This window comes from Schistocerca gregaria, chromosome 5 (genome assembly GCF_023897955.1).
Source record: "Schistocerca gregaria isolate iqSchGreg1 chromosome 5, iqSchGreg1.2, whole genome shotgun sequence".
Lineage (NCBI taxonomy): Eukaryota > Metazoa > Arthropoda > Insecta > Orthoptera > Acrididae > Schistocerca > Schistocerca gregaria.
The window spans coordinates 668,972,630-669,000,029 of record NC_064924.1 but is presented as its reverse complement, the minus strand read 5'-3'; the positions used below and the strand labels follow the sequence as shown (position 1 = coordinate 669,000,029).

The 27,400-nt window shown below is 36.5% G+C and overlaps 1 protein-coding gene across 11 annotated transcripts in view; it reads left to right on the top strand.

The window, feature by feature from the left end:
* LOC126272093 (protein abrupt-like) overlaps window positions 1-27,172 on the top strand; it is a 546,798-nt gene extending 519,626 nt beyond the window's left edge. For 6 of the 11 annotated variants that reach the window (XM_049974673.1, XM_049974670.1, XM_049974672.1 and 3 more), the window contains one exon: window positions 24,542-27,172. In XM_049974673.1, the coding sequence (XP_049830630.1) occupies window positions 24,542-25,521 (980 nt within the window). In that variant the 3' untranslated portion in view covers window positions 25,522-27,172. The remainder of the gene's footprint in view (window positions 1-24,541) is intronic. The other 5 variants (XR_007549176.1, XR_007549175.1, XR_007549174.1 and 2 more) reach the window with 1 other exon arrangement.
* The last annotated feature ends 228 nt before the right edge of the window (window positions 27,173-27,400 follow it).

Here is a 27,400-nt window from a genome sequence, read left to right as displayed (position 1 = left end):
TGTTTACCTTCGTAATGCTATTTGCATATGCAGTATAGATGCTTCTATTTCTCCAGTTTGTCTTACGAAGACAACCACATATTTGTTAATGCACTCTGCACTGCTTAAATTGTGGGTACCAGACAAGTAAAATTCCTGTAATTTTGGTATCCACAACCATCAGTTGGCATGATTTACTTAAGAAAGCACTTTTTTAATTGTTTCCGTACCATTGTGCAGTCACGAACACTGTATTCAGGTAGGAAATGGAAACAGTTATTCTGAATAAGCAGATAGTCTGTAACAGTTGATGTAGTCTCTAGGCAGGAAGTAAGGGGTTTATATGTTGTTAATATATCAGTTGACTGAAGTCTGAAAGGGCAGTCGTCTTCTGAAACTAAATTTAATTTAGTCTGTAATGCAGGTACTAACAGTTGTTACTCAAGAATGGTTTCAATTTTTGTATTTTCTTGTCTTCTGTGACACATTTTTGCTGTTGACATTCTGATACTACTGTGAGTTGTTTCAGCAACTGTAACAATTAAAATTTAATTTGCTGTTCCAATTAAATTTTCATCTCATGATCTTCAGTTCCATAAAGCTTTTTCTCTGTTGTGCTCACTTTTCTAATTGGAACCATTCTTGCTGGCCTGCATTGCAGGGGCTGTTGAGAGTAGGAGTTACGAGTGTCCACTCTGTGATGCTGTGGTAGACGACCTGCACACGATTCGGGCCCATCTCGATCAACATTACCCTCGTGACTCCCCCACCTGCCCTGTGGTTTCGTGTGCAAAAGGTTTCTCACATCCAAACTCTGTACGCAACCATATGAGAATGAAGCATGCGCAGCAGTGGGACAAGATGAAGACTATAAAGTGGTCTTACATATGAGCTGATGTCGTTCACTGAGATAAAACAATGAACTGTCAGTGGTTATCAGTTATTATTGATGGAAAAACAGAAACAAGAATGTATTTTCATATTTTTCTGTGGCTTCATAAGTGATATTTGATTCTGTAAATAATGTCATGCGAGTGTTGTGAAATAAATAGTGTCCTTTTGGAAGGGAACCTTAGACAGTGGAAAGAATATGGTGCTTCACCTTAATAATGACATTGGCTCTGAAATATACCTATTTTGAGACCAATGTCTTATTTTTATGACTGCTAGATTGTGATGAAAAACTGAGAATTTCGCATTGATCTGTACATTTTTTAAAGGAGCCTTTTGATGCATCTGTACAAAGTATGTTTACAAGCTGAGTGTTTAATGCAGATTATCAGATCGGTCCACTGATTGTATGTTCAAAAATTTTCATTTTTCCTTATTTGAATTACATCTATTACCAATATTAATTATAGTTTTGAAATGAAAATTGTGATAAAATTGTGTGTACATGTCTTACATTAAATGGACATAATAAATATAGTGAAATGATGACATAAGTTGTTAATCAGTGTTGTATTAACTCCTTTTTATTATGCTGAGAAGACCCCACACATACTTGGCAAAAAAGGTTAGAGAAATCAGCATTAAAATTTTCAGGACTGATCATTTGACACAACTGATATTAGTTGTAGCCCATAGTCTTATCATGTTTTGCTCCTATAGACAGTAATGTTTTTGAGTTCCATTTGGTATAACATGACATAGGAAAATTAAAATACAAATTAAGAAAATGTTCCTCATGTTCTTCAGTATTTTGTTCCATAGATAAACAAATATTATGGTTAGATTGAAGATAAAGGGCAGTTAACAGAAGGTAAATGCAAACATGTGATGTTTTTTACTGCATACAAGTATTTGAAACGCTTCAGATGGGGGTGCCGTCAAGTATTTTTCCTAGATAGTAGAGAAAAAAATAACACTTCTAGTGATTCATTCTGAAATCGCTTTTGGTAGACGAATTCCTCCATCATTGTCATTTTTAGTCTGCAGACACTGTTACTTTCTGACCATAAGTCATAAGAATCTGGCAAAAAAATTTTCATTAACCTAGGACATTAATATTGTGCCATATTGGGTGTTTCTTAAAGTTACATAACATTAATGCTGTTCTTACTCATTACCATTTGTCTGAAAGTATGGCTTCTTTGGTTGACTTGAAGCACACTTGCTTTTTAACCTGTTTGAATTTGTCACATTTGGCAAATTTGTATTGTTTCTCAGGCATTATTTAATAAACTCATTAACTGCAGGTGTAGAACTAAATTTATTTTCTTCTTGCAGTGGTTGCTCAGTTGATGGAAGTTTGGAAATCTGTGTATAGGCTCATCTTGAGGGCAATGCAAGTCCTTTAGATTGTAAAAAGTGAAGGAGGGGGACTGAAGTCTTTTACATTTCTTTTTGAGCAGAAAGGACAAAGCTCTTGTCTAGTGAAATATCCTGTAAAACTTAAATGAAAATGACACCTTGAAATGTGTTATAAACCAGTTTTTATGTTTTATTGCACAAAGTCAGAAAACTGGATGCAACAAAATAATGCTGAGTGAATTTAAAAAATCCAGCTTGGGATAGGGACCACAGGAGAAAAATATGCCATGTGTTTTAATTAGCAGTCTGTTTATAGACATGTCATGTTTGTCATATGCTATTCTCAGTCATAGGATAAGTGTGACAGAGCACTTAACGAAAGTAGCCTCGAAAGAATTGAAAATGTAAACAAGTTGGTCATTCATTATACCAGTGTGGATTGTGATTGATGCATTAAGAAACGTAAGTACTTTAGAAAGGCAAAATGGAGCATTGGGATGCTAGACACATCCTCTTTTCAGCCAGTACAGTCTTTGTTGCCTTTTTCCCTGTTCAGAATACAGCTGGTACCCCTAGTGCACCATCTTTGACTAACCCATTATTAGCACGACTTAAAATACTTGGAAACTATCTACAGTTGCTGCCACCCTCTCTAGTATTCAATCTATGGTTTAGGATTTATTGATCTGTTATCAACCTAATTTTAAGACACTATCACTTTCGGTTCTAACAAATGGTCATTGTAGGTGTTTGCTAGCTGAATTTTAAATTATATTGCACAAATATTCAGTACCCAGCCACAGTTTCCTTTCTAGATGTAATCACACATCCTTAACAAGATAAGACAGGCTTTGTAACTAACTAATGATTATTAACAATCTATCTCCTTATCGAAGGTACTAAAAAGATTATGTGTGCAAGAACCATAACAGTCTTCCTCAAAATAAAATACTTAGTCACTTTGAATTTCAAAAGTCTTCTTGACAGGGCATGCCATTTTTCAGTTCACAGGTTAGATTTACAGAATTTAAATGACAGAATATTGCTGGTGGGTATTTTGTGTGACTTACCAAGAGGATTCAGTTGTACAGTTCAGTGTTCTCCTAGAGAAGTTCAAATATTAGAGCGTCAGAGCTCTTGCTGGTAACTGGTTTTCAACATGTCTAATTAAAATGATGCAGAGTGTTGCCTTAAGGAACTCAGAAGTGTGCACAAAGAAACAGCATTTTCGGAATGGGAAGAAACACTACGGGTTATCACAGGGATCAGTATTGGATCATCTCATGGGGTCAGTCCATACTAAGTGGTCCAAGAAAAAAAAAATGATTGCTTGATCATCACAGAAAAATTTTATATTTGCTGGGTGAATTTCCCAGTGTTTAGTAGTCACAAAAATATTTTTTTTTAATTTATTATTTTGAAATGGTGGCCATATTTGTTCCAGGCCGCATGCTTTTTATTTCGTATTTACACTCTTGGGCTACAAATTAATATCATTATCACTTAGCTGAATGTATTCTTTAATATATTTTAATAGTTCAAAGTTATCAGCCACAAATTTAAAAAAAAACACAATTTTTGAACAGTAATGTTCCAAAGAAAGATTAATTTCTCAGCTTATTTTTTCTGCTGTTACACTGTATAGTATAGTTACTTTTTATGCAGTATCATGGTGAACATCTTACACTTAAAAAAAATACACTATTTAAAAAAAAAAATCCATTTTGTAGCCTGCAGTACCTTTGTTGGGGGACCAAATAAAAATTTGAAAATTTCACAGTTAATAGACTTTTATGATATCAAACTTAATATAAATTTCAACTTTGAGATTCAATTCGAAATTATTTGGAAAAAAATTACAAACACGAGTCAAAAATACGTTATTTAACATCTGCGATGTCTAGGCTTATGGAATAAAATATATCAGTTACAGTATATAATTTAATCGTATCTATGACAACTTACTTTTTTTATTGAAAATAAGTGTACTAATTACATTGTATGGCTTTTTTTTTTAAGTACATCACTCATTGGACATTTGAGAAATTTGTTCTCACAGCTTGGATATTAGATTATAAATTGTAAATTCCATGGGAGACAGCTTCCTTAGTACATTTTTAAGTGGCACCCAAACTTGATCCTTCTCAATTTTTTTAAAAGATGTCCTTGGTCCTGGAGGGTGATAAAATACAACATGTGCGTCTTGGTTTTGACAGTCAGTGTTATCAACTTCGCCAATCCACCACTGTTCGTTGTAAACAAAAGCCACTATGTCTTTAGTTTGAAGAACCAGTTGTAAAAGTTTTCCACATTGATGAAGTTCACTATCAGGCGAAGTTGTTGTGATCTTAAACTTCAGTAATTTGTGTGAATGGGTTACAAAACAGTGAAAATATCAAGTGCCTTTAATCTTCTGACAAGTGTTGTACCTTTCCTTCAAGACACTTTCATAGACTTCTTGTATTTCCTCACATTGTACAAAAACATAGGTAATTTCTTTGATATGTTTTTTACAGAATTCAAACATTTCTTGAGGTGTTATGATATGATTGTCATCGGTCCACTGCAGACTTGCTTCTGTGACAGCTTTGTTGTACTCCCAACAGCATCACAAGCATTCTTCCCGTGGCATGAAGTGAAAAAGTGCCATTCTACTTCAAACCCAAAATCTTATTTATGAAAGGAGATTTTAATATATTTTTTTTTATATTGACTTGCTGCCCCATCCCAAAAGTAAATCAGTTTTTTTTATTGAAGGGTGAATGTAGTTCTTCATCATCATCATTTAAGACTGATTTTGCCTTTCAGCGTTCAGTCTGGAGCATAGCCCCCTTATAAAATTCCTCCACGATCCCCTATTCGGTGCTAACATTAGTGCCTCTTCTGATGTTAAACCTATTACTTCAAAATCATTTTTAACCGAATCCAATGTAGTTTGTTAATTTTAATTGAAAAATGTGCAGTGCTGTAGTGTTGTGTTCAAGGTAGTCATTATGACACAAAAGCTGTGGCTAATTAGTTTATCTTCATCTTTATAATAGAATATATATAGATGAAATATGACCTGACCAGGGGCAGATGTGGACTCTGACCACAATCTATTGGTTATGACCTGTAGATTAAAACTGAAGAAACTGCAAAAGGGTGGGAATTTAAGGAGATGGGACCTGGATAAACTGAAAGAACCAGAGGCTGTACAGAGTTTCAGGGAGAGCATAAGGGAACAATTGACAGGAATGGGGGAAAGAAATACAGTAGAAGAAGAATGGGTAGCTTTGAGGGATGAAGTAGTGAAGGCAGCAGAGGATCAAGTAGGTAAAAAGACGAGGGCTAGTAGAAATCCTTGGGTGACAGAAGAAATATTGAATGTAATTGATGAAAGGTGAAAATATAAAAATGCAATAAATGAAGCAGGCAAAAAGGAATACAAGCGTCTCAAAAATGAGATCGACAGACAGTGCAAAAGGGCTAAGCAGGGATGGCTAGAGGACAAATAAAGGATGTAGAGGCTTTTCTCACTAGGGGTAAGATAGATACTGCCTACAGGAAAATTAAGGAGACCTTTGGAGATAAGAGAACCACTTGTATGAACATCAAGAGCTCATCAGTTCTAAGCAAAGAAGGAAAAGCAGAAAGGTGGAAGGAGTATATAGAGGGTCTATACAAGGGCGATGTACTTAAGGACAATATTATGGAAATGGAAGAGGATGTGGATGAAGATGAAATGGGAGATACGATACTGCGTGAAGAGTTTGACAGAGCACTGAAAGACCTGAGTCGAAACAAGGCCCCGGAGTAGACAACATTCCATTGGAACTACTGGCGGCCTTGGGAGAGGCACTCCTGACAAAACTCTACCATCTGGTGAGCAAGATGTATAAAATAGGCTAAATACCCTCAGACTTCTAGAAAAATGTAATAATTCCAATCCCAAAGAAAGCAGGTGTTGACAGATGTGAAAATTACTGAACTATCAGTTTAATAAGTCACAGCTGCAAAATACTAACGCAAAAAACTAGTAGAAGCCGACCTCGGGGAAGATCAGTTTGGATTCCGTAGAAATGTTGGAACACGTGAGGCAATACTGACCCTACGACTTATTTTAGAAGCTAGATTAAGGAAGGGCAAACCTACGTTTCTAACATTTGTAGACTTAGAGAAAGCTTTTGACAATGTTGACTGGAATACTCTCTTTCAAATTCTGAAGGTGGCAGGGGCAAAATACAGGGAGCAAAAGGCTATTTACAATTTGTACATAAACCAGATGGCAGTTACAAGAGTCGAGGGACATGAAAGGGAAGCAGTGGTTGGGAAGGTAGTAAGACAGGGTTGTAGCGTCTCCCCGATGTTACTCAATCTGTATATTGAACAAGCAGTAAAGGAAACAAAAGAAAAATTCATAGTAGGTGTTAAAATCCTTGGAGAAGAAATAAAAACTTTGAGATTCGCCGATGACATTGTAATTCTGTCAGACAGCAAAGGACTTGGAAGAGCAGTTGAATGGAATGGACAGTCTCTTGAGAGGAGTATATAAGATGAAAATCAACAAAAGCAAAACGAGGATAATGGAATGTAGTCGAATTAAGTCGGGTGATGCTAAGGGAATTAGATTAGGAAATGAGACACTTAAAGTAGTAAAGGAGTTTTGCTATTTGGGGAGGAAAATAACTGATGATGGTCGAAGTAGAGAGGATATAAAATGTAGACTGGCAATGGCAAGGAAAGCGTTTCTGAAGAACAGAAATTTGTTAACATCGAGTATAGATTTAAGTGTCAGGAAGTCTTTTCTGAAAGTATTTGTATGGAGTGTAGTCATGTATGGAAGTGAAATATGGACGATAAATAGTTTGGACTAGAAGAGAATAGAAGCTTTCGAAATGTGGTGCTGCAGAAGAATGCTGAAGATTAGATGGGTAGATCACATAACTAATGAGGAAGTATTGAATAGGATTGGGGAGAAGAGAAGTTTGTGGCACAACTTGACCAGAAGAAGGGATCGGTTGGTAGGACATGTTCTGAGGCATCAAGGGATCACCAATTTAGTATTGGAGGGCAGCGTGGAGGGTAAAAATCATATAGGGAGACCAAGAGATGAATACACTAAGCAGATTCAGAAGGGTGTAGGTTGCAGTAGGTACTGGGAGATGAAGAACCTTGCACAGGGTAGAGTAGCATGGAGAGCTGCATCAAACCAGTCTCAGGACTGAAGACCACAACAACAACAACATGACCTGTTTGTTTACCCTGTGGTGCCTTGTACTTCATCTTGAACAGCAAAGGAATAATTTTCTGAAAAGTCAGCAAGAACTAAGCATTCATCAGCTGTCAAGGTTTGCTTTTTGTCTTTCAAAAATTTACTTTGAGCTTTTGCATAAAATGATGCATTACAGATTTTCAAGGTTAGCCACCAACTCTTCTTGTGATTTTATGAGTGTAACCATTTCAGTTCTGTCTTGTCACCCATTGTTTGTATTTTATATTGTCAAGCATGAAATCGTCTTCGTATCCTTCAAACATGTCAAGTAAGGCTTGTTTGCCTGGACAATCTTCACATTTTCCCTTGATCATACAATTGTAACTGTCAGTATTGCATACCGTAACTTCCAAAAGGCCCCATCTATCATCAACTTTATGTTCTGATGATACAAACAAACAAACATTGTCGGTGCCAAATGCCCCTGCAAAAAACACCATCTTGGTCTCAACTCACAAAACTTTGATCTTCCAATTTTAATGTCAGGATTTTCTTTTTTACTTTCAGTGAATAGTTTATTTAAATTACACAATATTAACCTTTTTTGTCTTTGAATCTTAGAATCATTTTCTTTCACAGAAACAGTCTTTTTTTTTTTTTTTTTTGCCAGACATCAAACTTCTGTTATTGTCATTGTCATAATACTTAATAATTTTATTGATTGTGTTTTCATCTACCAAATTAGATGGACCTTTCTTTTGTAATGCTGGTAAAATTCTCCGTTATTTTACTAATTGCCTTGTTAACTTAACAAGACATTCTCACGCGTTAAATTCATCACTAACTTTTGCTTGACTCCAAGAATTTGGCAGTAAACTGATAATCTTAATTTTATCCTCTTTGTTTGAAGTATTGCATTTAGTTTTTCTATCAAATCATTGTATTCGGTTGGTGAAGTTTTAGAACTTGTATTTTGAAATGAAACTTCCAAATTCTTTATGACTGTAGCTGCCACTTTATCAATTTTTGTATTCAAGGCACTTGGTCATTTATCTTGACTTAGTTTTCTAATTTTACTAGCAAGTGATATACCCAGGATTTCACAAGTTGTATCTACTTTTTTCATGGTTGCTGATAACTCACAAAATTCTGTATCTGAAGTTTCACTATTCTTTCTCTTGTGAACTACAAATATCTTAGAAAACATGTTGGACACAATTATTTTCCTGGTATGAAATTTACAAAAGGGCTTTTATTTTTAGAATAATGATCAAATGTTATTTCTCACAGACTTTTTATCATAGATTTCTTATGTTTCTCAAAAGAGTCCATGCAAGACTGACCAAAAAAATGATGAAATTTTTTAAAGTATTTCATTTCATGGTAATTGCATGTTGATTTGACCTCTGGACCAAATCGTAAGTAAAACAACACTTTTTCTACTTCACTGTACTCTTTGATTAAAGTAATGTCTTTAGGATACACTCCATAATCACTTTTATGACATGCTTCATTAAAATAACACCAACAGAACATTGAGACACCATTTTTCAACTGCACACTTCAATAACTCCTAGCTAAATAAGTGTGAGTAGACAATTGTTGGTGTAAGGGTGAAGGCAACAATCAGATTTGTATAGGCTTGGAGGTGCAATTGTTAACCTTCTGAAACAATGACCACAGCATAGTTTGGACAAATAATCATTAGCTAGTGTAATGTGATGTGTTACATTATGCAATTGGTGTACTTTATTTGATTAGCCTACCAGATATTGCAGATGTTAAAAAACATATTTTTCACTCGTGTTTGTAATCTTTTTTCCATAACTTCCGATTGAATCTCAAAGTTGAAATTTATACTGAAGTTTGATATCATAAAGGTCTATTAACTGTGAAATTTTCAGATTTTTATCTGGTCCCCCAACAACGATATTGCAGGCCAAATTTAAAAAAAAATCCATTTTTAAAATAGTGTATTTTTAAAGTGTAAGCTGCTCAGTATTGATACTCAGTTGAAAGTAACTATACTATACAGTGTAATAGCAGAAAAAATATTAAAGCTGAGAAATTACTGTTTCTTTGGAAAACCACTGTTCAAAAATTGAGTTTTTTTTAAATTTGTGGCTGATAATATTGAACTATTAAAAATATATTAAAGAATACATTCAGCTAAGTGATAATGATGTTAATTTGTAGCTCAGAGTGTGTTGAACAAAATGCATTTTATCTGAAAGGCTTAGGACAATCCGATACTGAATTATTGTAAAAAATGAACATGCTTGCAAATACGAAAAAATGCATGTGGATAAACAATAATTTATTTTAAAAAATGTTTTTTGACTACTAAACGTTGGGGAATTCACCCAGAATATATAAAAATTTTCTGAGATGGTCAAGCAACCAGTGCTGGACCACTTGGTGTGGATTGACCCCTTGTTCTTGTTTTTACGTAAATGATCTTCCACATACATCTAAAAGGCAGAAACAGCCCTTATTGCTGATGATGCAAGTATTATAATCAAGCCTACAGGAGTAACTTAAATACCTGAAAATGTAATTAAAAAAAAATTAAGAACTATTTCTCTGTAAATGGACTGTCACCGTCTATACATAAAACACAGTATACCGCAATTCAGTCCAGAGCAAGGTCTAATAAAACCATTAGAAATAATGTATAAGTGTAAATCAGTAAATGAAACACAGTATTGTAAATTTGTAGCTGTTAATATCTATATGAACCTAAACTGTAAGTCACAGGTGTTGTGGCATAACATTCTGGGATAACGTGTCACTGTTGCATAGGCGCATGTAATAAGGATAATATTTGGTGCCCAATCCAGAATGTGTTGTGGATAGTTCTTCAACAGTTGACACTAGCTGATAACAGCATCACAGCACATTTACTCCCTAATGGAGCTTGTCATCAAAAGTCAGTCTCAGTTTGAAAACATCATCATCATTTATAAATATGATACTAGAAGGAAAAATATTTACAGTTCCATCACTCAACCTTAGACTGTCACAGAAAGAAGTGAGGGGCACATGCATTTAACACACTGAACATATTTAAGTATAAATAACTGAAAAGGAAAAACCAAAAGAAATCGTGCCTTCTTTTCTGGTGAAACACCGAACTTCAAATAATGACTTTCAGTGCAGTCAAGTATAAAAAGATTGCCTTACAGTTATATCCCATTGTATCACCACATTCTGAAGTTGAATGTGCAGTTCACTCACTGCTCTGTTCCCATTTAGTGAAACATGTGATGGATTTTAATTTAATTTAGTCTTAATTTTTCCAATTTGCTTCTAATTTCCTATTAAATTACATTTGATCTTCTGCATCTTATTGTCCAACTTCATTTTGGTCTTTAGGTCCCAGAGCTCTGCAGTTTTATTTCCTGTAAACAAAATAGTTCTGGTGTTATGCTTTAGAAGGATGTTGAAAATTAGGTGGATTGCAAAAAATAAGAAATGAGGTGGTTCTCAGAGTGGAGAAAGAAAGGAATGTGTAGAAAACACTGACAATTAGAAGGGACAGGGTGATTGAACGTGTCTTAAGACATTAGGGAAAGACTTCCTTGGTTCTAGTGGGAGCAGTAGAAGGTAAAAGCTGGAGGATAAGGAAGACTAAAATACAACCAACCAAATATTGAGGATCTTGGGTACAAATGCTACTGATATAAAAACATTGCTACAGGAGAAGTAGTAGTCAGCCACATCAAAACAGTCAGAAGACGAATGACCAAAAAAAAGTAGTAGTAAAGGAAATTTGGTTTCTAAGGTCCATGTTATTGCGAAGTTAGACAACGTACACACAACAGGGTTTCTGGTGTAGACATAGCTGGGCAGGCCCTGTGCTTGAAGCTGTTTCTTGAGTTCCCTTAATCTACTGATCCCAGTATTCAGTCACTCCTTTACAGAAGGGCCACGATTGAAAGAGTTTACTTAGATGTGTGAAGTAGTTGTGAATCTCAGACCTAAGAACAATTTCAGCAGATCATGTAATGGTCATCTGACAGCAGACCAGTCTCCAGTCAGTATCATCATTTAACAGTCAAATATTGTGGTATGTCTTATGTATTAAAATTAATTGAATTGATTATAATATTAAAAAGGAAACACTTCCTAATGCCCTACAAAATTTTGCAGAATGTTAGGCATGGTTTCCTTTTTAATGTTATATATTCTTCATTCTTCTGTCAGCTAATTAGTTGACCAAAATCAGCAGTCGTGTGTACCTCTTCTGCAAGCAGTATTTTGATAACTGAAAGAAAAACTTCCAGTGAGTTGCCCAACTTTTTGACATTGATTGCTTTAGGCCATTGCAGAGTGTGAGATATTTACAGTGAAATACATAAAAAAGTAAAAATGACCTGCTTCTTTCTGTAAACTAAATAATGTTTACAAAGTAGACTCCACTGTGTCTTAAAAGGAAAGCTTATGTTCAGGGTATATTACTACTTTTTACTTGTGACAGGTAGTGAGAAAATTTAATTTGAAGAGTTTTCAAAAACTGAGAGTTGTGCAATAGGAAAAGGAGATATACACGTTAGGAATTACTAGGAGAGACACGAAAACAAGTAAATGAATCAGAGGCCAGGCTGGATTGAAAGATGTAACTGTGACTATATAATTAAAATGAAACGGTTAGTGAAAGGAGGACTGAGGTGACAACATAATAATGGATGGGTGACATACATGAAATAACAGCATGACTACGGACTACGTATAACTGAAGACTATAACGTATGCAAAAGTTTAGAGATGACCTATACCCAGTAGTGGATGTGAAAAGTATCATTGAGTGTTTTGTTTCTCTAGTTGGTCCAGAAGAGTTCAGCAGTATTCATGAGTCCCTTGTTATGTCACACTGGACTCGCATTTGCAGGACGACGGTTCAATCCCGCGTCCGTCCATCCTGCTTTAGGTTTTCTGTGATTTCCCCAAATCACTCCAGGCAAATGCCGGGATGGTTCCTTTGAAAGGGCACGGCCGACTTCCTTCCCCTTCTTTGCCTAATCCAATGAGACCGATGACCTCGGTGTCTGGTCTCCTTCCCCAAACAACCCAACCCTTGTTGTGTCCTCTGCAGGATTATAAGTGAGGAGAATCCTCATTTCTACTCAAAATACTGGCCATAACTTTTATTGCAGATGACACAGATTTTGCCACTTTGGTTATAAAAATGATCAAAGCATTTTGCAGAATTTAAAGAATATAAAAGAATTTAGCTCAGTAACATTTGTCACAGGACACTGTGTAATGTTATGTAGCATGAAAAATTTAAAAGTAAAATATATTTAGAACTTCTTTGTAGTTGAGGTGAAACAATAATCTTCTCTTCTTAAGTCTCAATCCAAACAATAGTTGGCTACAGTTTGTCTCAATTACCCTCTGTTCCCTGCTGGTCTCTTCATTTCCTCATATGAACCTACCACTATCATATCTGATCTGTATGGAGTATTGCAGTCTGGGTCCTCTTCCCTTCCGTTAAATTGGCTAGAGAATTCCTGTGTCTATATAGCTGCCTGGATACTTGACCCCTTCATTTCCATGTTTTTGGTAACAGAAATCTTTCGTCATTCATTGTGGTACAAATCTTCCAGTTTGTGAACTTCGCTATCCAGAATTTTCCATTATCCTCCAGCATCATACTTCAAATGCATCCAGATGTCTCTTGTTACATGCACCAATAGTCGATATTTGTGAGCCATACAAGGACACATGCCAGACAAAGCTATTAATAAATCTCATTTTAGTCTCTTCATTTTTGATGTAAGCAGAACCTTTTTTTATGGTTGTTTTTGACAGTTTATTTCTGTTTTTCTTTGTTGGCAGAAATGTACCATCTGATGTGACTTTACCTCCTAATTAGTTACAGGTATTTCTTTCTGTGGATGGTCTATTATTAATGCCAATGTCTACATCATGCAATTTGTCTTAATTCTGACAAATTTGATATTGAAAATCAAAACAAAACACATTATGTCAGTTGTGATATTTTAGCAGGTGCTTACCATAATTTTTCTTCTTTGTATTAATTTCCATATTATTATTCCTTTTTAAGATGATGATCATTCTTGCTTTAGTGTTACTTTCAGTTCCTTTTCCTCAATGACAGCTTTATTGTAAACAAATTGTATCATTTTCGTTTCCACTCCATTAATTTTTATCGCTTCCGTGTCATTTTTACAGTCCTCAATGTCTTTCTCAGTGTGCAGGTTGAACTACACTGGCAACAAGTTATGTATCTGACATAATCATTTCTATTGTAAGCCTCTTGTCCTTCACCATTTGTGTGCATGACACCTCTTCGGTTTTTATATAATACTGTTCATCTCTCAGAAATCCAGACCATTACTTAAACATAATCTTCCTTTGGGAATTGAAAGTTCTTGTAGAATGTAAATAATTCAAGAATAAAAGTAACAACTCATCAGATAGTGGAGTCAAAATTCTGCTAGCTTTCGGAGGGAACAAACTGAGCCACCACCCACTACCACTGCAATTACACTTACACGTACCTCTGCACAGTTACATTGTATTCGTTTTGTTTCTGTGCTTGTCAGTGACGGTTTATGAATGCAGTAAACAAAATTTCCCTTATGTCCATTTTTGTCTACAACCTCACATGTTTCATCACCCAATCCTAGCATCATGTCTCCATTGCATCCTGTTGCTTATTAGTTTTCAGTTCATTGAAAGCCATGTTACATTCTTCTTTTGATAAAGAGGGTGCCATCTGACGAGTTGCTGTGCTTTCTTCATTTTTCAAGAACATTCATCATCTTTACTATAACTTTTCTATGTTTTGCTTTCATCTTTATTCCCGTTCTTTGCTTTCAGGTACAATTCTCCTGTTTTTGTTTAATAAGTTGTTACTCTGCAAATTTGTTTCTTTTGAATCTCTTCTTAATCAGTGTGTAAAATGTTTCTGTATTACCTTTCTCCATATTGTCTCCCATTTCCTTCCATTCTCTCATTCTGTACTCTTCTTTATACCTCTTTACTTCTTTGTAAACTAGATTTTGGATTCATTTATAATTTATAATTTCTTTCTCACTCTTCAGCATTTCGGCTTGCCTCCTTTTCTCCAGAAGTTGAAAACTTTTTTTAATCCAGCATTCTGTAGTAGTATTCGTTTCACAGTTATTGCAATTTTATGATCCGCAGATTCTAAAATAGTAGTAACAGGTATGGCAATTAGTCGCAAGTAATGTTCATTACATGTCTTCATGGCAGTTAAAACCTGAAAGCCACTTGTATATACCCATAGGCATGCCGTCCCAGCTGGACTACTCATGTCGGAGGTTAAGGTTGAACTCAACCTATGACATGACTAGTCTAGTAGGGACTATGTGCATATACAAAGGGTTTTAGTGTTTTAACTTAAATTTACGGCACTGAAGATGATGTGACCAAAATCTAGACATGCAATAAGCAGTACAAAGTGTGGTTGGAAAATTTTAAGAATGCGCTTGTAATTGTACAATGGTGGAACTTACATGCCACTATGATGCATGCCCTTCAAAATAGTCCCCTTCTGACTGAACACAGCGACTCCAACAGTGTTTCCACTTGTGGAAACATTCCTGTAAATTTTTTTCCTGGAGTGTGTTAAGGATGCTCTCTGTATTTGCCTGGCTGTCTTCAGTTGAGTGAAATCGCTTCCCTTTCAGTGAAAATTTCAGCTTAGGAAACAGGTAGAAGTCCTCAGTGGCCAAATCAGGGGAGTATGGTGATTATTGAAGCACAGGAATTTTGAATTTGGTCAAAAATTCAACGATGAAGAAGGCATGATGAGGCGGAGCATTGTCATGGTTTAGCACCCAAGTCCTGGCTTTCCACAATGCAGGCCTTTTCTTCTGCACATTTTTGCACAAATGCTTAAGGACACATTTGGAGTATTCCTGGTTAATTGTCTGTCCTCAACTGGTAAATTCATGATGCACAATACTGGTTGAATTGGAAAAAATCACAAACATTGTCTTCACCTTCGACTGACTGTGCCATACATTTTTTGGTCATGGTGAACGTGGAGTCTCCCACTGCGAAGACTGCACTTTGGTTTCAGGATCATATCCACCTGTGATCCATCACCTGTAATTACCCTGTTTAACAAATCTGGGTCATTTTTAGTCCGATTAATTGGTTCTTGGCACACTTCAAGTCTGTATTGCCTCTGGTCACTTTACAACACTTTTGGAATGAATTTTGTGGACATTTGACGCATGTTCAGATCATCAGTTAAAATTGACTGAACTGCATAGAACCTTAAATTATTAGCCATCTCCCTAATTGTAAGGCTATGATCAGAGCGCACTAAGTTGCGAACTTTCACAACATTTTCATTTGTTTTTGAGATGGAAGGATGGCCAGACCGTGGTTCATCTTCAAATGATTCACGGCAATTTTTAAATCTGTTGAACCAGACAAAAACATTTGACTGGCTCATACAATTATTTCCAAAAGCTGTTTTTAATATTTCATAAGTCACAGAAACTGATTTCCCGGTTTTAAAACAAAATTTTACCCAAACTCTTTGCTCCATTTTTACATCCATTTTCATGTAGACAGAATCCGTCAACAAGCCCTAACAGACCCACACTCAACCAGCTGCTGCAATGAACTGAATAAGGAAACAGTTTCCTGTCGGAGGGTGTTCAAGGAAGAGGCAACTACTCACTCCCCACCCTCCGTGTAGCTGCCAACCAAACCAGTAAGCAGTAGCAGATCCATTCATAAAACTTTCCAATCACACCTTGTATTTGCGACTGATTGCTGTACACTTTACTACTTGAAATGAATGCAGTTGCTGGGCACAACTGCTTCACTATGGAATCAAACATTCTAGAATAGTCTTTGTCCTAACTATTTTTCATTTGTGGTATCAGGTTTTCTATCTTTTATTTGGTTCTGTATTGCTAATTTTCTGACAATAAATCTGCAATATTTTTCAGTATTCTGCTTCTTCCTTCTTTAGTTAGATTCTAACAGTACTATGTTGTGGTCACACTTTGCATCTTTCCTGTGGTAAATTTTGTATTGCTTGATTCTGTTATGGTATCTTCACCTTACCATGATATATTCTAGACATTTTACACTTCATTTCTGAATGTAGTCTAGGTGTATCATTATCATTTGGGCCGTTGGAGGAAAGTGTTAGTGATTATTAGTCCTTTCACTTTACAAAACAATATCATACATATAATGAAGAGATTGTTCTTCGATAGGGTTTTTATGATGTATAAAGATTTAAGTACATGCAGTGTTAACATGTATTGTTAGTAGTGGTGAACGAGGTGACACGGAAGTAGTGGCACTGGTTAGGAGAAGCTGAGTAGAAACCCCCTGTTCAGCCACCTTGATTTAGGTTTCCCACGGTTCCAGTGAATCATATGAAAATAAATTCCAGGGATGATTTCTTTATAAACTTGAGAAATGATAATCAAAAATATCAGTTAAGAAATAAAATTATTTTTAAAACATGTAAGATTGTGTGTAATTTGAAGATCATGCTGCACGCTGATCTATGTAATCAAATATGTGCAAAATACTCATGGGAACATCTTAGTAATTTTTAACTTTGTTCAGAAACATTTTAGTAGAATGAGCACATTTATACTGAATAAATTCAGTGAAAAATTGGGACTGCAGGCTAGTATTTGTTGAACAAACTTACAAATAAAATTGTTAGAATAAATTGGTTTAAGGAATGAAATTGAACTATTTACTCCAGGTGTCAAAGTAATATGTGACAGAGATTACAGGAATTTTGTCAGAATTTTGTTTGTAGAATATCAAATACAATATCAAAACTTCCTAACGTATTAAACTGCTCTCTAGCCTTAATTCCACAGCCAGTTCTGTGTCTGACAGTACAACTCTCGTACAGTTCGATGTTGGGCTCACTCATGTGGTAAGAGGTGTTAAAAACAGAACTAACAGTTAATTTGCAGTCCAGGACACGGCTGTGATTAGGTACTTACAGTGCAGCATACATTCTGCTGCAAAGTTAATGATTTTCCTGAAATAATTTCTGTCTGGTAGTTAGATAGTTTAGAGCACAGATATATGGCATTTAGGTAGTGGGCAATGTAAATGGGAAAAGTATGATTATTTTGAGGTATGGTGAAGTGGAAATTGAAGCAGAAAAAGTTCATTTTAATGAGGAAATTTGTATTGTTTCTTAAAAGTTTTATGCACTTAGTTCCTGTCCGTTTAGTCCTGACTGTGATTCTCAGATGGGTGCTTGGTTGGTACCTGCAGTTCAGTCCATGAGACAGGGGCTCCACTGCGAAGCACAGCTGAGTTTTCTTGCCATGACACACATGAATTGCTTTTTGTTAGAAAAGTCCATAGAACTGGGGGAGCTGAATGGAAGAAATTCCATTAATATACTTTTATACACATTGAATTATTTTATTTTATTGCATATAAAATTAATGAATCATGTGAGTTGTTACCTGTTCCTGGATCAGTAATATTTAGTGGAAGATCATAAAAATACCTCTTTCTCCTCCTCCTTCTCAGCAGTGCAACTGTAAGTCCAAATATTGTTATAAACTATTTTTATTATAAAAATTGTAAAGCTGATTTTGTTCTCTGTAGGCGCTTAAATTGGAGTCCGTAATATGATGATACATTGCATGGCACTGCTATCTTAAGACAATAGATTCATACATAAAGAGTGGTCGTCCAATGTTAAATTATGTTTTACCATCTGTTCCCAGAGGCACCCTGCAAAATGGCAGAGGGATGCATGAAAATTGCCACAGACTGTCTCTTCTTCATTTATCTTGAATGATAGACATTCAATGTCACTTTTGTATTATTTGCCACGTCAATTACTTTCTTTCTAGCTCTTACATGTATCAGCTGTTACACTCTGTATGTTTCAGAACTATATATGTCATGCCTTTTTCAAAGCTTCTTTAAAACAGCAAAAATCTTCTTGATTTCTTATTAGTTCCCCTGTTGAGGTTAGGAAATAACTATGGTACGAAATGGCATGGGAGGCCAGCAAAGTTGGCAGACACTGATGACGACGACAAACATGGAAGAGAAGTGCAGGCGAAACGTGATTGTAAAAGCTTGCACTTGACCTTGCCATTTGTGTAACTACAAGAAATGAAAGATGATAGTAAAAACACAAGCAGAGAAGTGTGATGGATTGGAGAACATATTATGTTGTAGGCTGACTGTAAGATCGTGTTGTGAAAGAAATATTAATATTTCAAATAACTGCTTGTTCTGTTGCCACTGTTTGTAAAAATATGGGCCTGTGTTTTCAAATTGACAGCATGGAGAGCAATCACATTTGGCTATTGAGAAATGACTAGTACAACCATCAATACACTCTGTGCATGAACTACTACAAAGTTCTCCATGAATATCTCCTAGCAACTGGTACTGTTATTCTGCCCTGTCTGGGATATTCAACAGCAGCAACATACTCACCTATATCACCAGATCCACACAGTATTATTCTTCAGAGGATGGATAATGTAATGGAATAATCAGCCTCCTCGTAACATTAAGCTAATGAAGAACCAAGTGAGTAATGCCACAAAGAGGTGTTTTAAGAGATTGCAAACAGTATTCAGCTGTAGAACAACTGAATGGGGTATTTTGTATGCATGGAGTCAAGTACCACTTTGGATCAGAAAATACTAGATAAAGGGCCATTTAACAGATACAAAAAGAATGTGATAATTACCTTGCGTGGAAGAGACCAAAAGTTAAATTACTGTATATGTTTCCCTCAAAATTGTAATTCTTAAAGTTGTATCTTTTTCTGAATGCAGCAATTGTTCAACCAACACCATATCATACAATACTTGCATTGCGTGACTCGTGAAATGACAGACTCATAGTGAATCAGGAACTTACCACCTTCAGCTATATGAGTCAACTCGTTGGCATTTATCATGTAGTTCACATTCTCTTCAAGTTGTTGCACTTCCAGTTTTTTACCTAGTATTTTGCAATAGTAAGGACTGCATTGCATTTCGTTTCGCATGTCAAGCACTGTTACTATTAAACTTCTTAGTACTATTGCAGTTACTGGTGTCTCAAATCAATTTGGAGAGTGAAATACTGACATAATCAGTATGTCAGTAAACATTTCTGCATGTATAGTGTTTCCAACGTCTATCTCCATACTCCGCAAGCCACTTGATGGTGTGTGGTGGAGATACTTCATGTACTAGTGTCAATTCCTCCTTTTCCTGTAACAGTGGCAAATGGTTCACAGGATGAATGATTGCTGACAAGCCTCTGTGTGAGCTCCAATCCTTCCGATTTTATTTTCACGGTGTTTTCGTGAAATATATGTAGGAGGAAGCAATGTATTGGTCGACTCGTCAAGAAACGTACACTGTCGGGACTTCCACAGTAAACCACATTGTGATGCAGAATGCCTCTCTTGCAGTGTTTACCATTGGTTGTGCATATCTATAATGCTTTTGTGCTTACTAAGTAAACCTGAAATGAAACTGGCTGATCTTCTTTGGATCTTCTCTATTTCCACTATAGATCCCATGTGGAAAGGGTTCCAGACAGGCGAACAATTTTCAAGTATAGGTCAGATGAGGGTACTATAAGCTGCCTCCAGTGTCGATGGACTACATGTCCTGAGGATTCTTCCAATTAACCTGTCCGTCATCTGCCTTGCCAGCGATGAATTTTATTTGGTCATTCCACTTCATATCGCTCCGTATGCATCCTCCTAATTATTTTACGGAAATAATTGCTTCCGATGATTGGTCAGCAGTTGTCATACAATAATGGGTCTTTATTTCTTTGTACATGGTGTCTGTAAATGAAGATCCACTTTCAAAACGCTGTAAAAAGAGAACCAGTGCTTAGAATGATGCCAAATTTGAATAGCGTTTTATTGATGCAGGGGAGGGGAGGGGGGGGGGGGGAAGCAATGAAAATTTTACTGTACATCTGCATAGATACTCTGCAATCTGCCGTATGGCTAATAGCGGAGGGTAACCCTTACCACTACTAGTCATTCCCTTTCCTGTTCCACTCGCAAAATAGAGCGAGGGAAAAATGACTGTCTACATGCCTGCATATGAGCCCTAATTTCTCATATCTTATCTTCATGGTCTGCACACACAGTGTTGTGTAGGAGGCAGGAGAATCGTTCTACAGTAGACTTCAAGTACTGGATCTGTAAACTTTTTCAATAGTGTTCCTCAAAAAGAATGTTTCTGAAGCATGTCTGTAACACTTGTGTTGTTCAAACCTACGAGTAACAGATCTACCAGCCCACTTCTGAATTGCTTAGATGTCTTCCTTTAGTGCAGCGTGGTACAGATGGCAATCAATCAATCGGTATTCAAGAATAGGTTGCCCTAGTGTCCTGTATGCAGTCTCCTTTACAGATGAACCACACTTTCCTAGAATTCTTCCAATAAATCAACGTCCCTACACAATCCCCACAAGTTTGACGGTCAATAGTTTTGGCATTGTTAGTTAGGCAAGTCCATTCACCATGGCCAGGTGATACCACATCAGATGGGAGAAATTGGTCTGTAATTGTCTGGAGGCCAAAAACTGTATAAAAAGCAAAATGACCTCAATTTCTAATTGCTGTGAAACTGGCACAAGACATATCCAATATGCTGTTCACTATCTATGGCCACAAGTTGAAATTGAGAAACAGAATCTTCCACAATAGATTGGAATGTCTCAGGCGTCACATTCAGAATGTGTTGTGCATTTCAAGCCTTCAATCCAGTTCATAATTGGAGCACTGAACCCAACATCTTCCAGATAACTCCACAGCCAGAAATCGCGCGGGTTAAGATAAGTTGATCTGGACAGCCAAGCTGTAGGAAAATTACTGCTGATAATTGTAGCATATCTGAAATGCCACAGCCATGCAGCAGCCATTTCACTATGTGAGGGTGAGCGCCATCTTGCATAAAAATGACCCTACCCACACATACACTCTGTTGAGGGGTTAGAATAATATTGATATGCAAAAGGCTCCCATAGCGTTTACCAGTGACTGTAGGTAACACAACTCACAGGACTTGTCTCCTCGAAAAATATGGTGCTATGATAATGCCTTCAGCTTGTACGCCATTGTCACCTTCGCAGAATAATGTGGTGCCAGTTGATGTACATGTAGATTTTCCATTGCCGTGATTCTGCAATTCTGTATGTTGACATGCCAATTCCATACGAGCAAGAAATTCCAGAGTGAATATTTGTCTTGTCAATATGTTAGCGGGAACCAACTCCTGAACATGGATGATTTTGTATCGATAGCAGTGCAGAATGTTTCGTAGGAATTCATGCACCATGCACCATGCTCACAGGCATGTTCAACATTTGGTCAGTTTCCAGTGCATGGAATATTCGCACACCACCGCTCGACCTCTCCTGTAATGCTGTGGCCACACCTTTGACATATATCAGATCAAGTACTTTCCTCCCTCTGCACTACAAAAGAACACATTTCTTCAAATTTTGTAATCATTTACTCCAGACCCTTAGCAGACATAAGATGAGTGCAATTTTTCATATAGTTGAGTGTCTGGAACTTCTGCAGGGCTATTGGCACTCTCTTGTAAATGAGCTTTACCAGCAACATGCGATCTGTCTTGGAGAGAGTCATGTTAGACATCTCAGATGCAAACTGAGCAACAACTCTATGCTGCGTGTCTGTTGAGGTGGATAATCTGATGCATACAGTGCCATCTATTGGTCTTTTCCCCCATATGACATTGCCAGCTATGTCAGTAATAGGCTGTTCAAATTTGACACCATTCTGAGCAGTGGTTCTCTTTCTACAGTGCTTTGAAACTGGGATTTTACCTACGGACATTGTATATATGCAATACACTTTACATTTGGTTATGTTGAGAGTCAGCTGCCACCCCCTGCACTAATGTGTCTTGGTCCTCCGCAGGTCTTCCTGCATTTAGATGCAATTTTCTAGTGTTGCAAGTTCTCTGTATGCAACAGAATTCATCTGCAAAAACCTTATGGAACTTATGACATAATCTACTAGGTGATTTTTATGTTTTGAAAAATAGTAATCCTGTAACACTCCATTGAGGTATGCCCAGATTTACTTTCAGGTGTGAAGGCTGCTCTCCATTGAGAACAACATGCTATGTTATGTTTTTTTGAAACTTCTAAATGTAATCACACAGTTGGACTGACATTCCATATTCTTTTAATTTGTTTATTAGGTGACTGCACAAAACTGTGTCCAACGCCTCCCAAAAGTCATCTTTATAAGTAAATCAGTGTTAAAAAATTAAAACATGAAGTACAAAAGCAGTGCTATGTTAGTATTATTTATCCTGTGCCTGTTTACATTGTGAGGGTATTGGTGTGTAGTATCTGTAAGTGGTTGTTCTTTGGAGGGCGACAATGCCCAGTGGCGCAGGGAGTCGCAGGCAGAGGCAGTTGTTGACAGGCTGTGGAAGGTGTAGGCTGCGTTAGCCAAAGGCGGTTGCGTAGCGAAGGATTTATCTCTATGTTTAATAGTAGTGGCACACAGTTTGAATAATAGTGTGTTTATGTTTATGCAGTGTGATAAAGGAAATAAATTAAATCGTACCAGTTCTTAATGCGCCTCCATCAGTTAGTGCCACATCATTGCATTTAACAATGAACGAAGTCTCGAGATACACGGTCAACTGCAACAAGAGGATTGTAACATAATAATCCTTGATTAACCCATATACTCTCCAAAGACGAATGGAGCTTATAACATGGTGGATGTTATTTGTTTCTCAAAGGAGAATTGCCTTATGGTTTTTCAGTGTGCTACTTGAAACTAGGAGTTATAAAGAGTAGATATTTATGACATTGAAATAATGGTGTAAAGTGTTAGAAAGCTAAAAGCATCACAAAAGTATTAAGTTTTTGTGTCTTTGACCCCTTAAATAAATAAAACTATCTGCAAGTAAGCAGAGAATGAAATGGAAATGGAAGTGATTGGATAGCATTTATTGGCTGGGATGGCCCCTCCGGGGTACGGCTGCCATATTGCAAGTCTTTTTAGTTTACGCCACTTCAGTGACTTGTGTGTCAGTGATGATGGACACAAAACACCCAGTCCCCTGCCGAGAATCGAACACATTAAACTAACTCCTGTGTGGTTTATTGTATGAAGTAAGCCTTTCAAGTTGATGCGTAACTATATAGTGTGAGTGGCTATGATGAATATGTACAGAAATTTGTTGTTCATGGTGCCGAAATGAAAAAATGAAAGGTGAACCACGGTGTTAGTACGTAGACCACTCCTGGAGCACCACCATGCGACCAAGGGGGCAACTGAACTTAAATTGATGGTTTAACATACGCTGAGTACTGAAGATTTAGGATTTAAAACAGGGTATCATTAACAGTTCACTTCACTGCAAGAGAAAATAATGGCAGTCATTGAATCAGAAGACTTCCTTTACACCTCTTTTTTATAACTCACAACAGTAGTTCATCACTTAGACACTTAATTGTGATTTGCAGAGAGCATGCTTTTTTTGGCTTAAAAAATTGTAAATTCCGTACTCTTTCCCCCAAACATGTAGTGCATCTCCTTTTACCATCTTCCATCTGTCAAATAAATGAGCACCCAAATCTTCTCTATCTGGTATTAGTGTGTGCACTTCTTGTAGATGTGCTGATCAGGTCCAAATATAGCAAGCTCAAAAATTATAGAAGTTATAATCGCAGACTAGTGTGAAAGCACATTAAAGAATGAGGATTAGTAGACGATGATATCATACTTGGATTAGCTACAAGATAAGAATGTGGTAATTGAATAGTGAACTTTTTTTGAGAAAAATACTTTCTTGCAACAAACAGATTTATCCTTGTTTGTTTTGTGTTCTACGAAAATTTTGTTAGCTTATTTGTTTTGCTGTAATTTTTAAAAGGGAAACATTTCATAGTAGTATTTACATTTTTGGTTCTCTTTCCTATGATTCTATTAGTATGATAGTAACATTTGCATTTTGTTAATCTAACTTTATTTTATAGGTCCCATATAGTTTTGAATAGTTCTGTACATGCATTAAAACTTACATATTATTATATTTATAAGTCAGTTTGCTAAAAACACAGCATTTGTTTCAGTATCAAGACGAGGTTTGGATATGATGCGGGTACGTGCAACAGACCCAAGGCCTTGTCCAAAATGTGGGAAGATTTATCGTTCAGCACATACATTACGCACTCATCTGGAGGACAAACACACTGTGTGCCCTGGATATCGTTGTGTGTTGTGTGGCACTGTGGCAAAATCAAGAAACTCTCTTCACTCCCACATGAGCCGACAGCATCGAGGCATCAGCACGAAGGACCTTCCTGTATTACCAATGCCTTCCCCTTTTGATCCAGAACTGGCATCAAGATTACTGGCGAAGGCAGGTGTCAAAGTGTCAGCAGCTGAACTACGTGCACGGGCTTCTCCGACAGGGCCACGTCGCCCTGAAATGAGGCTCGAGGTAAAAACAAACCACGTGGGGGACTCAGTAAGGTATTCTAGTGCACCATCTGAAGCAGGGAGCAGTATTTATGGTGGTGATGACCCAGAAGACCTGACAGTTTCCAACTCTAGGTTTGGAAATGTTGAACTTACACCACTTTCGCCATCTGCTAATTCTGCCCCTGTAATTACAAAGGCTGGACCTCCTAAGCATCATCAGAATCCTGCAATAGCAGCAAAATCTCTGGAGGCATTGGGCATGGGTGCACCCCCTGTCGGCAACAGACTTGTTGAAGGAAATCGTGCGCCTTTACCACCACCACCTCCACCAACACCATCTGGAGCCTCTACTGGTAGTGCAATATTAGACACTTACCTACAATTTATAGCTGAAAACTCAAATACTTTGGCACTGGGATTGAGTCGTGAGCAAGCAGCTGCACATGTAGCTGCTGCTGCTGCTGCTCAGCATGCTGCTGAAGTTGCCTCAGTGGAGGGTAAGATTGGTTTAGCGGAGCAGACACCTGAACGGGTTGTGGATCGAGACATTTTGGAAGATATGGAATCATCAGGAGCAGATGATGATGATTATAGTGAGGATGAACAAGAGGCTATCAAAGCTGAATAAAAATTAGGCTTCATTCACCCCTGGATTTGTACTTCATGCTCAGTTTCCCATCTCCTGACACGGGTAAGAAGTATATCATAAAAGAAGAGAAACTGTGTTGAAGTACAAGAATTCCTTCCATCTACCTCACTCTCAGGATGTCACAAATGTTTTTAATTCTTTCTGAATTTTTGTGCATATAAAATAAACAATCAGGTCAATGTAAAAGAGAATGTGTTATGTTGAGAGACTGGTTTAGAGTGGCATGTCTATTTCTGATATGCATAAATTCATTATCACTGGTTTACTATTGTGTTTGACTAATTTATGTATCTTATATTTTTAGGTGTTAAGACATTTTATATTATATTTCACATAATTTATTTTATACTTTATACATTTATTATTTGATGTGTTAACCGCTCTTTTTAGAATTTTACAATCAGACATTTTGACTGAACATATTCCATCCTTCTACCTCAATTGCCATTTTGTAAAAAGAATCTATGGTCCATCTAAAATGACGGGAATAATTGTGGCAAAGATTCTTACAGGCACTTAAGCACCTGAAAGTCACTAGCATGATTATCTGTATGTATAAAATTTATTTTTACGTTATAGATTACACTGTTCCAAGAATAACTCTTGGTTTATATAAACCATATACCACGAGAAAAATTAATGATTGCTATACTGAAGCAAATGTCATATTTACTGTATTTATAAAAGGGCATTTCACTATCTCTATTTCATATTATTTTCAATGGTTTTAATATTATTAAATCTCCAGATTCACAGGGAGAGGTATTTTGTATGGCTTATTTTGTAAATATCGCACATGACAATTACAGGAGTCTAGTTAGTGCTGCAATACTCACATTATTTTGTTAAGATTTTTTATGGAATTTTATTTTTCGTGTCCTATCAATAAAGTTCTCAGGTTATCTTCTGCCCTGCAGTAGAAAAATTTTATAAGTGATAATATTTAATCATTTACCACTATAACTGTCATAATTTTTGCCACGGGTTTGTGATACTCACTTAAAATAAAATTTCAGTTGTTATGTGTCCAGTAATGAATGTGGTATTGCAGTTCAATTAAATTGCAGTGGTACTGTATAAATTATTTATACTCATTTTCTTTTTTCTGTTTTGAAGTGTTGTTATAAAGAGAGAGACATGGAAAACTTTTATGTGAATGTATGTTAAAAGATGAAAATTACAAACATCATAGGAACAAAGGATGGAATGCCTTCTGCTACTGATATTCATACAAGATTTTAGATGTTGTTACTATTATTGTGAACATTAACCAGAATTGTGGCTTCCAGGGTGGAGTTGCTCCTGACGTCGTTTCACCTCAGTTGCTAGTTTTCACATGTGGTACATAAACATCTCGGGCTTTATTTTCTAATTACTTCCACAAAGTACAAAGTTTGTAGCAAAGTCTGTGGTGCTAAATTCAATATTTATTCCATCAAAGAAAAGAATGGGCAGGGAAAAAATAACTCTTATTGTCACAGAATAGCATCATGATCCTGAAACTCGCTATTAGTACCTCACTCTCCTGACTAGAATTAAGCAGGTCCCCCGAGCTATATGGGGCAATTGCTCCTAGGTCCTCAGGAATGTAAAATACATGTGTTAATTAGTAAATACTGTTACAAATTCAGATACCTCATTTTTATTGTTATGACATCTCTCTACAGGTTAGTAATAAATTTTCTATCATGTATCATAAGTACTCTTCTTTTAAATTTTTTAATACGAGGGATGAGATGACATTTATCAACATATCGCAACTACTGTGTGCCTGCATTTCATACACTGAAGAATAAAAATTGGTTTTTCAAGTTTCACAATGTGTGTTCGAAAACTTTTCATATAATTTAGATTAACT